Raw genomic sequence first — 14698 nt, forward strand, 5'->3', positions numbered from 1 at the left:
TTTTTGTAACGTTATTCTGTTATTTTAATTACATGTATGCCTGTTAGGGACCAACTTAATAATAATAATAATAATAATAATAATAATAATAATAATAATAAGTGCAATCTGAATTATTATTGAACTTTTTAAAACTCTTTATTTTTCCCCCTATTTTTTTTTACTGTTTAAATCAAACTCTGAACGTTTGATGAAGAAAAAATATTAAATATACATAAAAGTTTAGTTTATTCACAAACTTATCTTGCTAATCTTTCTAAAGTCGTATGTCTAATGTTTAAAGTCTGATGTCTATCTTTTTTTTTCTGAGCTGGACTAATATATGTTCATTAATATGTAGCTACTTATTTTGAGTGAACGCTAAAACATGAAATGTAGGATGTTTTTGTGTTTACAGTCCAAAATGTTGATTCCGTAGGTCAAAATGAAAAACAGTCAAACTAAGGTGGCCACGTTAAGTTGAAAAATAAAAATACCAAACGTTGTTAGTATTTTTTAACGTCGCAAATAAATGTAACTAGCAAAGGCCATAGAATACTGTAAAAGCAAAAACATGAATACACCGTTATTTAATAAACCTCGTGCCATGTTATTTTCTAACGTCAGCCTACGTCATAACCTACGTCAGGGTTCAGGGGTCGGAGTTGAAAGTGGAGAGCTCGTGGTTGGAAGGTTCGCGGGAAACATCCCAAAACAAATCGGATCCGATGGACACGCGAAACTTCAGGTAGCATCAGTTTTGAAGTTTCCTGTCGGTAAAATAACCCGAGCAGGGTGACCATAAAGTAACGTGTTCCGTGACCGCGGTTCATCCACGAGCGTTTTCCACTCCACTTGACGTAGAGACTGAACCAGCAGGTTTCGGTAGCTTTTGGAAGCTATAAGCTAACGGTGAGCTGCGGCCGGTTAGCACTAAGCTGTCGTGTCCGGTGTTCAGCATTAGGTCCCCTATAGTCCGGAGGGTAGTATAGCCACGGTCCGGTACTGTCCGGAGTGAAATACAGGTGGACAGGTGAAGTACAGACGGCGAACACATGGCAGAAAGGCCAGAAGACCTGAACCTTCCCAACGCGGTGATCACCCGCATCATCAAAGAGGCGGTGAGTTCAACTAACGCACTTAAAACCTCTAATTCTTTGTCAAATGACCCGAAAAGGAATGTTTAGTTAATACAAGGAACTTTTCTTTACACTCCTGTGTTATTGCATTAGTGCGGCAGCACTTATTTGCATTATTCTAGTGGGACTAATAAAGGTTTATCTTATTCTGGTCAATGAATTAGTGGCTAAAACATCAGTAAAGTGAAGAACACCTGTCCATCCGAAATAGTTTGAAATGGGATTCCTTCATCCTCTGTGCCTCTTTATTAAGTTTTATGTGTACTCTGTGAAAAGAGGTTTTGAGGGAGTCTTACTTAAACAAAGGGGCACATACAGAGGGGTCATACTTAACTAAACTGCTGATTATAATCATTTTTACTGTGCTGCTTACTGGTGTCAGTTACATATTTTACTGATGAACGGACCACTACTGTATTTACCTGGTTTGTAAACAGGGTCTTAGCTCTTCAAATTTTAGTGCACATATTTCTACACACATCCATATTAGTGTATTTTGCCATATTCATATGTCATATTTCTATCCATACTGCATATTTACCACGCTTATTTCCCTTCCATTTAGATTTGTATATTGTTAACTGTTTGTTGTTGTTTTTTAATGCTGGGCACTTTACAGAGATGTAAATCTTTGTGTACTTCTTGTGTTTTGCAATGACAGTAATCTCTATTCTGTTGTAAAACTATTATCCACATTGTTGATTTAGAGACTGATGGATAAATTGGATACATCTATAGGGTGTTGATATGTCACCTGAGGAAAATTGGGTGCAATTACCTTTACAGAAATTATTTTAATGTCACTCATTATTAAGGGTTAGAAATGTTGCCAAAGATGCATCACAAAACCTGCTAATGGACACAGATCAGGAATATCAGATATCCTTAAAAAGGCCAGGTATCATAATGGCCGGTTACTTTTTCATTGGTCATTGAATTAGAAACAATTTAAATTTAACTAAGTATAACTAAAATCAATGGTTCAATGTTCCAAATCAATGGAACTCCTCATATTTTCATTATAGTGTGGATTGGTCTGTAGATTCTTTCGCAAAACAATAACCTATAACACCAAACAACCCGAAACTAGCACCTTGATTTTGTATACTCCCAGAAACTAGTCAAATGTCTTTTTATCTGTCTGCCTGTTTAGACATGTGTAATATAGCCTATGTAGTGACAACTTTGACATAATTGAATCAAAAGGTCCAAAATAATGCACATTTGGGTCAGGTCAAGTAGTGAAATGGTTACATGTTTCATGTTCAATGGGCTCTAACTTTGTACATATATAACCTATCAATGTATGTTACATATTTCAGCAGGTTTTTGTAAGCACTTAAACATAGTAAGGATGATGATTGCATAAACTAAAATTTTTGACCAAAAATATTTGAAAATGTGCTCGGTAACACGGTTTCTTCAAAAGGTCACTGGTTTTGACAAGGTTTATGCCAAAGTACTTAACATGCGGTTCCCACAGGAAATTCACTTAAGTTTGCCTATGATGTGTTAAATAACATATTAAACTACACTGATGTCAAAATTTAGGAAAATATTTTGGACATTTTTTGGCTTATTGACATAGATTTAAACTAACATGGTTTCAATTCTTGATCCTATTATGATGTAAGGACCAGTGTGTCTAGAAAACAAGTCAAATATTTTTGATACAAACGTGATTATACATCACAGTAGTAAGACTAGAAGAAAAGCACTTGGAGAGTGCAGACCTCCGCCAAGGCAGATCAGTGAACCTCCCAATCACCACCAAAATTTGATCATTTGTTCCTTGTGCCAGTATCAACATTTCGTGAAAATTTCATGAAAATCCGTCCATAACTTTTTGAGTTATCTTGCACATGGACAGACAGACAGACAGACAAACCAATCAACGCTAGCAAAAACATAACCTCCTTGGCGGAGGTAATAACAAATGAGTGCATACAGAATAGGATAAGAGAATCTTTAATTTTTCTCATAGATGTACGTGTTTCCCTGACCTATTTATATCCTCGCAAATGCTGCTTTTTTGTTGTTATTTGATACACCATATGCAGCATATAGTTTAAACAAAACTATCTTCAAATCATGTTTTGTCTTGAGTTCATGTAGAGCGTACAGTCCTACTCTACTGTCAGATTTGATTTTATGCTAAAAAAAAAAAAAAAGTGATGAGAGCAGACTTAAACTTTCTTTCCAAAAACAACTTAATCAAATCTAAGGTGAACTGTGAATTACATCCTCCATTTATGTCATTGGCTGTTATGGCCCAGGCTCTGTTTTGTCACACCTCTTTTTATGAACATGACATTGATGTTTGAATGACTAAAAAATTTTCTCAGCCTGCTGCTCATGTAGTCTGTGATGAAACATGTCTGTAGCTTTGCGATAACTCCTCCGCACCGTTTGTTTTCAACAGCTCCCAGATGGGGTGAACGTGTCAAAAGAAGCAAGAAGAGCCATTTCCCAGGCTGCCAGTGTGTTTGTGTTGTACGCCACTTCCTGGTAAGAATAAAAGGGCCATTTCCAAATCACACAACAGAGCACCGATTCACAAAACTCTTCTGGATTTAGGGAAGGCAGCAATGTTGATTTGTACAGGGTTCGTATGGGATCTTGAAATCCTTGAAAATGCTTGAATTTCAATGTTGTGTTTTCAAGGTCTTAAAAGTGCTTGAATTTTAGTTTAAGTGTTTGAAAGTGTTTGCAATTATAACTCTGTGATGTGATTTATTTATTCATTTTTAATATTAACTCTGCCAGGTTAGATGGCAAGCCAAAGCTACTTACAGAGAGATGATACATATAGAAAAATAAAACTTTATGTCAGAAGAGAAAATTATCAGGTGCTCTCAGGTCAACTCTAGGTAAATGTTTTATCTTAATCTTTCGCTCAGTGTGAGTGTGCCTGAAGAATGTCAAGTGACTTCCCTATTTTGGATAAAACTTTGTGTTTTCCTTTAATTATTAAACTTCTTGCTATTATGAAACATATTTTTATATGTTTATAGCATAATACAATGTGCATCATTGAGATAAAAAGTGAAAAAAATAATCATGAGTATATGTATTTCTGTAGATATGTATTTTACCCCAGTGATAAAGAGCCGTGCTGTAAAAAAAACTGAAAATTTTAGAATAGAATAGATGTTTATTTTCATAGTTACAGGAACAATGAAAATCTGTTTAGTCGCAAACACCTAAAGTGCAAAAAAGACTAAGAATATCACAAAATACAACATATTGGCAATATACAAAAACTACAGAGAAAATATTAAATCTACAAATAGTACTAAAATACTACTAATTGCCGCAAAAATATACAAAAAGCTAACTATGACAGATAAGAAATATGTACATCATATAAGGGTATATACAGTTAATAAAAAGGAAATATACAAGGTAAAATTAAAAACAAGGTCCATGGTTATGATTATTGCACTGAGGTAGGGTGAGTGTTGCATTGTCTATAACATAGACACTCATAAATGCTCAGAGTTAATTCAAAGGTTATATCAAAACAGAGAAAATCACTTTTTCAGCTAATTATATTAATTGAACATAAAAACAAGCGTCCGTAACGTGTGATGCGGCTGAAAAGTTTAAAATCTTCCTTTTACCTGAAATATTACGGTTTGTGCCTAAAAAATTATTTAACATTTTAGATCAGGAGGCGTTTTTGGTTGCTGCAGACTTTTTAGGTCTTGATGATGGTTAAATGTTTGTTCAATGTTGTTTATTTGCCATGTAGTGCGAACAACTTTGCCATGAAGGCCAAGAGGAAAACCCTGAATGCAGGAGACGTGTTGGCTGCGATGGAGGAAATGGAGTTTGAGAGATTTCTGGAGCCTCTTAAAGAAGCTTTGGAAGGTCTGTACATCATAACGGACACCTTTCAGCTCTCTGGGTTATATTTGCAGACACTGTACTGCAAGTGACCTTGACTTGGATTTTAAGAGCAAAATGGATGTTTCCATTTGTTTCATACACATGTTATAACTAGATGTCTTAAAAGCCCAGGAAAAAGGCTCCAGCATTATTGAAGTCTACAGACAGTTAATCCTACTGTTGTGAGATGTAGTCAGTAGGGGTGTAACGGTGGGGTCTTTGATACAACGGAGGTGTACCAAACGAATACATGTAGCCTATGTGAAGAACGCAAACACTCAGGAAGCAGGGTGGACACAAGCAGAACCCATGTGCAGGGTTTCCTCTATATACATTCAGCAGTGGCAACTTCTCAGTGCCACTGCAAATAAACCCAAAACATGACAACAGAGTATAACAGAAGCTCAGAAACCCGGTCGGATGTTCATTTTCAGTTTTCAGAAAAAACTTTGTGCTTTGTGGCACAAAAGAGTCCACAGGTTTGTTTATAGCAAAAAGGTTTTTATTTTTTAACTCAAGTTGGCAAAATCAAGTGAACCTGCTCCTCTTCTCCTTCACCGTGCCTCTGCTGTGGAGTTACTGTGAGGTCAAGTTCACAGTACCTCAGGGAATACTGTGAGGCGTTCAGAAACACTCAGTAAATTACAGTGTTTGCCATAAACGAACATTGAACATTCAAAAATACATTACATGTGGGGTTTCTGTTAATACACAGATGACTGAACAATATTTTGTAGAAATGTCCTGTGTCTCACAGGTAGTTATAGAGCACTCACCCACCCACACACACACACACACACACACACACACACGTCTCCTTCACTGTACCGAAAACGTATTGAAAAATGTATGGAACCGAAGACCCCTGTACCGAAAACATACCGAACCCAAATTTTTCTGTATCGTTACACCCCTACTAATCAGATGTACTGTCTCCTCTATTGATCTGATTTCAATGGTGTACACTCATATTTACCGGTGGTTGTTTCTGTTCTTTGATAGTGTATAAGAAGGGCCAGAAAGGAAAGAAGGAGGTGTCGGAGCAGAAGCGCAAAGATAAAGAAAAGAAGAGCGACTTAGAAAGTGATAAAACCAGAGAGGAGGAAGAGGAGGAGGAAGAGCGAATGGAGGAGGAGCCTGATGCAGAGAATGAGGTCGAGGAGGAGGAGGTGGAGAACTGAGGAAGGAGCGACCTCTGGCACAGAGAGGGCTGCCACGAACGAAGTAGTGCACTGTTACGTCTGAGCTGAAAGACGCAGTTAGACTGAGAGCTTCACTCTGAGCTGAGATGAACTGAGGCTGGTTGAACAGAGAACGTCTTCCAACACGTCCTACGAACTGTGACGGTCCAGACCAGCAGATCGAAAACACCTTCAAGCACAACAAAAGAACACAATTCAAGCCACTGTCTTTATCCAATTTGTATTTCCAGTCATCTCATGTTTTTTGTACCACGCTTCACAGTTTTGATATAAATGTTAGATTGTTTTTGTACATTAGAACTGAAAACACACTGGTAGAGAACATGAAAGAACTGTAGAAAACAGCAGCACTGGCCTGATGGTTGCGTCCTCATTGATGAACACCGTTAATTTTCAACAATCTGTCAATGTTTTGAGTTTCCATAATATCCTGTTTTGTGAATTAACATCTTCAAAATGTTTGTCTTTAAGGTGAGTTGCTTAAAAGTCTGAGGATAAGTACAGCTCATTTACATGAACAAGATATCTCAAAGCACTTTTTTTTTTTATTTCAGCTCCTGGTTAAAGGACTATCTTCTAATCAATCAGGTCTAAACATGAACAAATCTTAAGTCAATGTAATGTCCAGTTATGGATCAAAGGAATATTTGTGTGTTAAAAGTAAGGGAGCTCATTCCCAAAGTCAGATTCACACAATATGACCTGTTATTAAAGGACTTAAGGCCATGTTCATTTATGCTTTAGTTTGTAAACTGTTTATACTTTTGTAGAACTGTATGACTGAAATTTACAATAAATGTTTTGTATTAAAATAAAAACCAGCTGCACCAAATTGAGTACACTGCTTTTTTCAAGTTTCGAGATCACACTCATCCAACTGTGTTTAGTGGAAGGAGACCAAAACCCACAAAGTAACTGAATTTAGTTAAACGTCACATGTGAGTTTGACTGTTTATTACATTGCTAAATGTGGTTGTAAGGGGAAACGTCACAAAACGTCCAAAGAGTTGAACTGAGTAAGAAATAACTTGGCAGGATTGTAGTTTCACAGAACAATCCACTTCTAGATCACAAGTGTCATATGACCAGCCTGCCAAAGGGTCCAATCCAACACCTGGGAGGAGCTTTTGAAATTCAAAAATTACAGACCAATAAATTACTATAATCTTTGTGTAAAAAGTAACATTCCATAAAAATGTTGACATTTACAATGTCTTGTATAGTTTTACCAATATTCTGTTATTAAATCTTTTATATTTGTAGATCCACTGTGATCTGTATCATTTACACATGTATTTAATGAGGCATAATATTGTTAAAATTGCACTTAAATTTCAGATTGTTCACATTCACTTTCATAATGTGAATTTACTTTTTCCATTGTCACCCTCTTCAGATCATTTTGGGCTGAATGCAGCCCATTTAAGTTCAACTTCCTTTGACCTTGCTCTAGATTTACAGTACAAGTTCAATACAAACTCTGGTGTAAGTGCCAATTTTTTATAGCAATAGAGGCAAACAGCCTTTAAGAATTGCGCTTCTGGCTGTTAGACCAAAACCTGAACCTTACAATCAATCCTAGTTCAAAATTTAGATTCCCAGTCACCCTGCACTAACACATATCCAGCTGTTAAGCATTTGGACTCCAAACCTCAGCTCCCTTTTCTGTGGTCCAGTCTCCTTTTACTGTGTCCATCTCCAACAGTGTGTTTATTGGTTCAACTACAACGTGATGCAAGACATCCTCACGTCTTATGAATAAGGAATGTAAGGTACATGTGTTGAGTGTAGGAGTAAAACATGTAATAATAATAAAAAAAAAACAAAAAACCCTGATATCTAAACCACTTCGGTACAGTAATGATTCATTTGTTCTTTACTTCCTAACTCTGAAGGAAAACAAGATGAGCAGTTTTTTTAAGGACTTTATTTTGTCCACATTTACTCAGACGGACACTCGACTTTTCCACTGTTGATGTCGTCGATAACATCATGAGGAGGACGACCATCGATGGTGCAGCCGACAGACTGAGCTGTTCCCAGGATCTCCTTGATAGTTCCTAAAGAGGAAATGAAAGAAACCAAAGGTTTATGTGCTGTTTACATTACACTGAAATCACATTCAGGGCAAGTTTATTTACAAACATTAGGGATCTAAACAGTTATATGGACCATAGTGAAAACAGGATGGATAATCTGTTCATTTACTGGGCTGAATGTTCCAGTCTTTTCGGCACAGAGTTATCCATTAGTTTGAACAACCCTGTTTCCTAAAGCTGGGTCTCTCTGAGCCTCCACTGGAGTATACTCAGTCACTCAGACAGACGGGCATAGTGGCGGGAGGCTGAACAGTTTATGCAAACACTAACAGATCTGCAGACCAAACAGAATTCATCATCATACAAGTGTCAGTTCTTACCTGAAAGCTCTCTGGCAATAGAGCGAGGCCTCATGACACGGGCGATGCTCACGATCTCGTCAAAGCTCACACTTCCACTGTGCTTGACTGGAAGACAAACATACCGGTAAGTCAGGTGAGTTTTTCTAATGGTATCAAGTACCAGATACTTTCATAAAATGCTTGAAGTAATTTTTCATATTTGAGTTTTGGATAACTCATCAAGACACTTGCGTTTAGATGTTGACCAATCAATATTTAGATTTCAGATGTTTTCTTTAAACAGTAAAATCCAAATTAAACAGTTCTGCAGTTATAAAACCTAATTTAAAGTAAACGTTTGATGATTCAATACTAATGAGACTCTACATGACATATAGACTAACTGCAAGTCAAATGTACTGGTGGATGTGTCAAAGTTGGCGTCAGTCACTTACTGTTCTTGACCTTCTTCCTGTCACGAGGAGGCTCCTTCAGAGCCTTGATGATCAGAGCGGATGCAGAGGGAACCACCTCAATCTAAAAATAAAAGGAATTTTCAATCAACACAACCATGTCATGTGCAGTAATTGTACAATTGTGACATTTGGTGAGTCATTTTTCTGCTGGTTGACCTCAAATGATGAATAACCATAAACAGAACTTCACAACGTGCATTTGCATGCAAGGGCCCCAAAATTAATTTCAGTGTTACAAATGTTATATTAAATTTGAGTTTTGCATTTAGAGTATTTGTGTTTGTACCGCTGCCTGTCTGTTCTGGATGGTCAGCTTCACTGTGATCCTCAGGCCCTTCCAGTCACCGGTGGCCTTGGCAATGTCGTCACCAACTTTCTTGGGAGACTAGAAAGGAAAAAAATACCCAGTTACTCACTTAATCTTTGTAAGTCATATAACTGCATTGTCTGAAGCAGTACAGTAATATCTTTAATGGTTCTGTTCATTCACTAGATTTAATGTTCCAAACTTTTCGGCACAGAGTTATCCATTAGTTTGGACAACCCTGTTTCCTAAAGCTGGGTCTCTCTGAGCCTCCACTGGAGTATACTCAGTCACTCGGACAGACAGGCATAGTGGCGGGAGGCTGAACAGTTTCAGACTAACTTTCAAAAACTTACCAGACCCAGAGGTCCGATTTTGGGGGCCAGAGCGGAGGTGGCACCAACTTCTCCTCCTGTGCACCTCATGTACACTGAAAAACAAAGACGAGGCCATATGAACTCAACCTTCGCAATACTTTAGCAAAATCTGGTGCAGTAAATTTATGACCTCAAAATAGATGAGGTTTAATGCCCTTTTAACAGTTCCAGCACTTGGGAAATGGAACATTACACACACACTACATTTCATGGACTAAAGCCATATTTTGTAAAGGCACACCATGTTTAGTTTTGAGTTTGATTACTTAGATGGTTATCTGTCAGTCAATGCAAAACTAACCCTGAAGAGGACCTCTGTTCTCACCCTGAAGGGATTAATCTCACAATAAGTCTCACTGTGCATTATCGTACCAGCTACAGATATTTACTGAATATCAGTGATGCGACAAAATGATAAAAACTTTGCTACACATAGGACAGATGGGACTACTGACTGCCATTGTTGACCAGTTGGGGTAGATTTCCAGATTGCATATTGATGTCTAAAGATGTTTAAAAAGAATGTTCTAATTCTATGTTCACCTTGAGTACTGTAATCAGGAATAGTTATGTGAAATAATGTTTACATTTTATTCCTTGCAGCTGGCTATTTCATTAAATCATTCCCTTTCATCACTGATACATGTGTTTGTAGTGTATCACGTATTCATCTGGTATACTGTAGGTGATTGCTACATTTTGTTTGCCTCACAGCATTCTTGCATACGAGTCATATTTTTGGCCAAATTGTAATAACTGAGTAACTTTACTCTCCTAACACTACTGTGTAATTTTTCTTCATTCCCTATAACCTAAAAAATATGATTTAGGTAACTATCCTATGAGGTTAATTTGTTGGCAAATGCAAGCAAGTTCATATTTACCATAACCAGGTGCATTACCATCTTCAGGTTAATATACACTTCCTACTTGCACTGTAAAATATCAGCATAAAAGCAGAAAATTTAGAACTATAACCCTAAAGGCTATATCAAAGCAAAAATACCAGTGGAACTAAATTGTAGTTACAGGCTTCTACAAACCACAATTTGTAATCTATATGGATTAGTGGTTCAAGGAAGAAACTTAAGCCAGCTTCAGGTTTTTACCAAAAAATACCTCTTGTAACTGTCTGTTTAAAGTGTTGACATCTCTAAAACCCTTCCATTAGGAAATCCAATCACATTCTCATTTTTGACAGTGAGGAATTGCAGTACATCAACTCAAATGTTAGTTACTACATCTCTACGAGTTTCAAGCAGACTACTGTAGCATCACTACTCAGGATGCATCATGTAGTAAAAATGTTACCTTGGACTCATGAGAAACATTATTTCAATCTACTTGCCTGGTTGCTTCAGAAAAGGTTCTATTCATAAATTCAACTCCATGTCACTTTGCATTCGTAAAGAGGGAAAGATGCATAAGAGGGCACACGTTTCACTTCTCTGCAGATTCCGTAAATAAATGAAAACTTTCACTATACAGGTTATGTCGCCCCCCCACACCACCACATTTGTACATTACCTTAAACCAGACCATTTATATTTAGTACAGTTCTGGATTTAAATAAACAATTTGAGATCCAAGCACCTCTGATTAGGTCACTTGAGACAGTACTATTTACCATAAATTACCCAAAGTTAACTATACATGGCACAAACATCTGGACGTTATGAGGTCATTAAGACATGCATCATCATAGAGTCTTCCTTGACAGTTTCTCCATCCGTGTTGATGAGCTGATTTAGCTAAGGTACCCGAGAAGAGACAAACTGACATTAGCGGCGATTACGGGTTAGCGGCTACATGCTAGCTCCCACGTGGTCTCCCATGAACAGACAACAGGCACCAAATTTTTTGCTTTCTACAAAATTCCGCCTGACGAAATTGTTTTATCTAACAAACATGCAACATCATATCTGTACTTCTTTCTTCGTAGCGTTCTGTTCCTATCTTTACCGTTTTCTTTACGTCGTTCCGGGGCCGACACACATGGAGGCAGCCGGAACAGAACGACTCCATCTTGGCTGTGGAAAAAGCTCCTTTATTACCCATTTGATACTTGAAACATACCAACTTTAATCTCGTTGGGGTCGAATTTGGGAGGCATGTTGCTGTTGTGGAGGTTGAGCTCAGTTCAGCTTGGTTGGTGAGGGTGTCGGATGAACCCGGGTTCGGGACGACCGAATACTGTTGCACCTTCACCGCTAAGGGGAGAAAGAAAGGACGAGGGAGGGGAGGAGAAGGTATTTATCGGAAGGAAAGTATCGCGAGAGTTTCGTCGTATGACGCAACGAGGTACAGAAAAGGGATGCGCGTTTGTTTCCTCATCCATGAAAGCAAATTTCTGAAAAGAATCCCGTTGAAATCTACCAAGTAGTAAATCTATTAAACAAGACTGAGCTTCCATTTTTATGTCGCCATTCCATAAATTAGAGTTAACCTAGAGGTCTTTGTTGTTGTTTTTTTGCCTGCTGGTTCCCTTTATTTCTTTACTTATATGTAATTTTGACTATTACACTTCACTGATTAAATCATACTGCCTGTTACTGCATTAACCAAGACTTGCAATACAAAATGAAACACAAAATGGCCCTGTCACACTGTATACATGTTATGTTTGTTGCCTTTACGTTTATAACCTTAAATGTAGTGTAGGTAAACTACTCCTGGCTTCATTGGTTACACATGTGAATTTGATGAATACAGCAAAACAATAAATACAGCTTTTTTTTCTCTAGTTCTTTTCCCCCTTGTATTTATTCATCTAATTATTATTGTTATATATTGTGTACAATTAAGCTGAAGGAACACACATAATTTGTATATTTATTTATTTTTTCTTAAAATATCATTTGGTTCTCCAATTTTTTCTGTCAAGTGAAAATCTTATTTGCATGTTGCGAATGGATTATTTAAAGCAGAATTTTTAGATATGCTTTCTAAAGCAAATACATTATGTCATGTCAATTGATTTGCAAAAAACAAACTATGCTCAGCCAAAAAAAAAAAAAAAAGAGTCACACTGTATTTTGTTGGACCCTCTTTAGCCTTGACTATGTCATTACTTAATTTTAAGGACACATAATATTGAATCAAGTCCTGACCAACTGAATCAACCACAGATCAGAACCCAGACCCCACTGGGTTGTACTGTAGGCCCTAAGCATGATGGGTCATCACTTTATTTACCTCTCTTCTAACCCTGGTGTGTCCATCATTCTTGAACAGGGTCAGTCTTGACTCATCACATGAGCTTTTCCCATTAAACTCACTTCAGTCTTTACACTCTCTCTCAAACTGATGGTTGTGTAAGAAATGAGAAGCTGCTCACTGCATCAGTTAGGGTTAAATAATTTGTTGCAGATTAAACATATTAATCACTGCAGTAATTACCCAATGGAAGAATCTGAACCATTTTCTGAGTTAAATCCAGTGAGTTATTTTTTTTGTATTTCATTTTTTTGTCAAACACTATAATTATCAAGTAAATATAGTCGAAGAAAGATGAAGGTGTCACTTAAGGAAATTTAAATGCAAATGACATTAAGGTTATAAATATGACTGCGTGTTTCAGCTGTATGTTGAAGAAAAATGTGAGCCATGTATTAGTGATTTTTACATTGTGTTTAATGGCCAGCGGTGAAAAGCTGTTTTCAGAAAGCTGCTTCATGTACACAGAGGAGGTCAAGGAGCAGCATGTGGGTGTTGAATAGATGAGCATCCTCTCTTACAGGCTAATGGACCTACAGCCACTTGTGTGTCAAAGGGAATTAAACCTTTACAGTCCGAATACATCACTGCAGCTTTTTGTCAGTCTATTACCACGTTGTATCATCTGTTTTGCCTGAGTTCACGTAGCCTACAGAAGCAGTGTTTTCCTGTTGGATTCCTGCAGGACTTTTTGACTCAGAGCTGCTACAAGAATAGAAACAGAACACAAGAGGGAGTTAGTGGGTGAGAAGCAGAGATCATCACTGCTCTTCTGTTTAATATGCATCATGAAAATCTGTGAGGATAGTCAGCAATTCACAAGTCACAAGCTGAAACGACATCTGAGACACATCAACATTTATAGGAAATGTCTCATTTAAATAAAAAGGGCCTCAGTGATGGAATGTAATTTGTTTGTAACTCTAATCAGCACATTTGTTGAGTTTACATGCCTTTTACACTGAAAACATTTGTATTTTTTTTCTCTGTATCATGAACTGTAGGCACTCTGAATATTAATGTTTATCTATATCTTTTTGATTTTTTTCATCCTAAGAAAATCTAAATCTTAAAGCTAGTTTTCTTACTATATCTAAGGTAAGAATAGCATCTGTTTTATTGCAGCTGAACATTCTGATTTTTAATAGGGGTAATATTTTTAGTCAGTGATAGCAGTAACAGGTTTGTGAACATCTTATTATTTCCATATTTGTAATGTTCTCTGTGCTAGTAACTCCTGAGTAATATGTAAACTAATTCAGTACAGCAATGTCACGTTACACCAACGTGAGGCACAAAGTGGTCCAGTTTCATTCCTGCAGAGGAGGGGGCCATTTGTGATGTAATTATATTTCCATTGCTCGTCTTTCGAGGCTGTGTTTACGTGCACATCTTTCCGTAGTTGTGAGGACTAATTTTTACTCATCAGAATCATCTTAGTGAGGAGATTTCTGTGTTGTCCAGTCCTCAGTATTTCATAGGATAGTTTGACGGATAAGAAGCACCATCAAGTTACAGTTAGATGAGAGTTATTTGTAGGCGTTAAGGGTAGGGATGAGGGGATGGGGAATGCATGATGTTGCGCGTACTCACAAAGATAGATAAAAAAGACAAATGCTTGTGTGTGGGTGCTCTTATATGGCAATATTTGTGAGAATCAGTTTGATTTTTTTAACCACTGAAGTGACTGGACATACAGAGTGTGGATATTTTGACCACTCTTTAAGATGGAAA

At 37.2% G+C, this 14698-nt stretch overlaps 2 protein-coding genes and 2 non-coding genes across 5 annotated transcripts; 1 reads left to right on the forward strand and 3 right to left on the reverse strand.

Annotated features, from left to right (window-relative positions):
• Positions 1-640: 640 nt before the first annotated feature.
• On the forward strand, positions 641-7030 carry pole3 (polymerase (DNA directed), epsilon 3 (p17 subunit)). The gene is made up of 4 exons (XM_030128242.1): positions 641-1100; positions 3541-3626; positions 4873-4991; positions 6012-7030. Exons 1-4 carry the CDS (start codon positions 1035-1037, stop codon positions 6188-6190), a joined length of 450 nt encoding a protein of 149 aa, XP_029984102.1. The 5' UTR covers positions 641-1034; the 3' UTR covers positions 6191-7030.
• A 1090-nt stretch (positions 7031-8120) lies between these two features.
• On the reverse strand, positions 8121-11985 carry rpl12 (ribosomal protein L12). 2 transcript variants are annotated; one of them, XM_030128231.1, is made up of 6 exons: positions 11825-11985; positions 9728-9801; positions 9354-9452; positions 9047-9128; positions 8631-8717; positions 8121-8271 (listed from the first exon to the last, which is right to left on the reverse strand). In XM_030128231.1, the coding sequence occupies exons 1-6, from the start codon at positions 11859-11861 to the stop codon at positions 8153-8155; spliced, it is 498 nt and encodes a 165-aa protein (XP_029984091.1). In that variant the 5' UTR covers positions 11862-11985; the 3' UTR covers positions 8121-8152. The 2 variants fall into 2 exon arrangements, with proteins under 2 accessions (XP_029984091.1, XP_029984094.1); XM_030128234.1 differs by having other exon boundaries at positions 11711-11845.
• On the reverse strand, positions 8426-8552 carry LOC115417314 (small nucleolar RNA SNORA65). The gene has a single exon (XR_003935111.1). It is a non-coding gene; the product is annotated as a small nucleolar RNA SNORA65 (small nucleolar RNA).
• LOC115417315 (small nucleolar RNA SNORA65) lies at positions 9564-9690 on the reverse strand. The gene has a single exon (XR_003935112.1). It is a non-coding gene; the product is annotated as a small nucleolar RNA SNORA65 (small nucleolar RNA).
• Positions 11986-14698: the final 2713 nt, after the last annotated feature.

Source organism: Sphaeramia orbicularis, chromosome 3 (genome assembly GCF_902148855.1).
Source record: "Sphaeramia orbicularis chromosome 3, fSphaOr1.1, whole genome shotgun sequence".
Lineage (NCBI taxonomy): Eukaryota > Metazoa > Chordata > Actinopteri > Kurtiformes > Apogonidae > Sphaeramia > Sphaeramia orbicularis.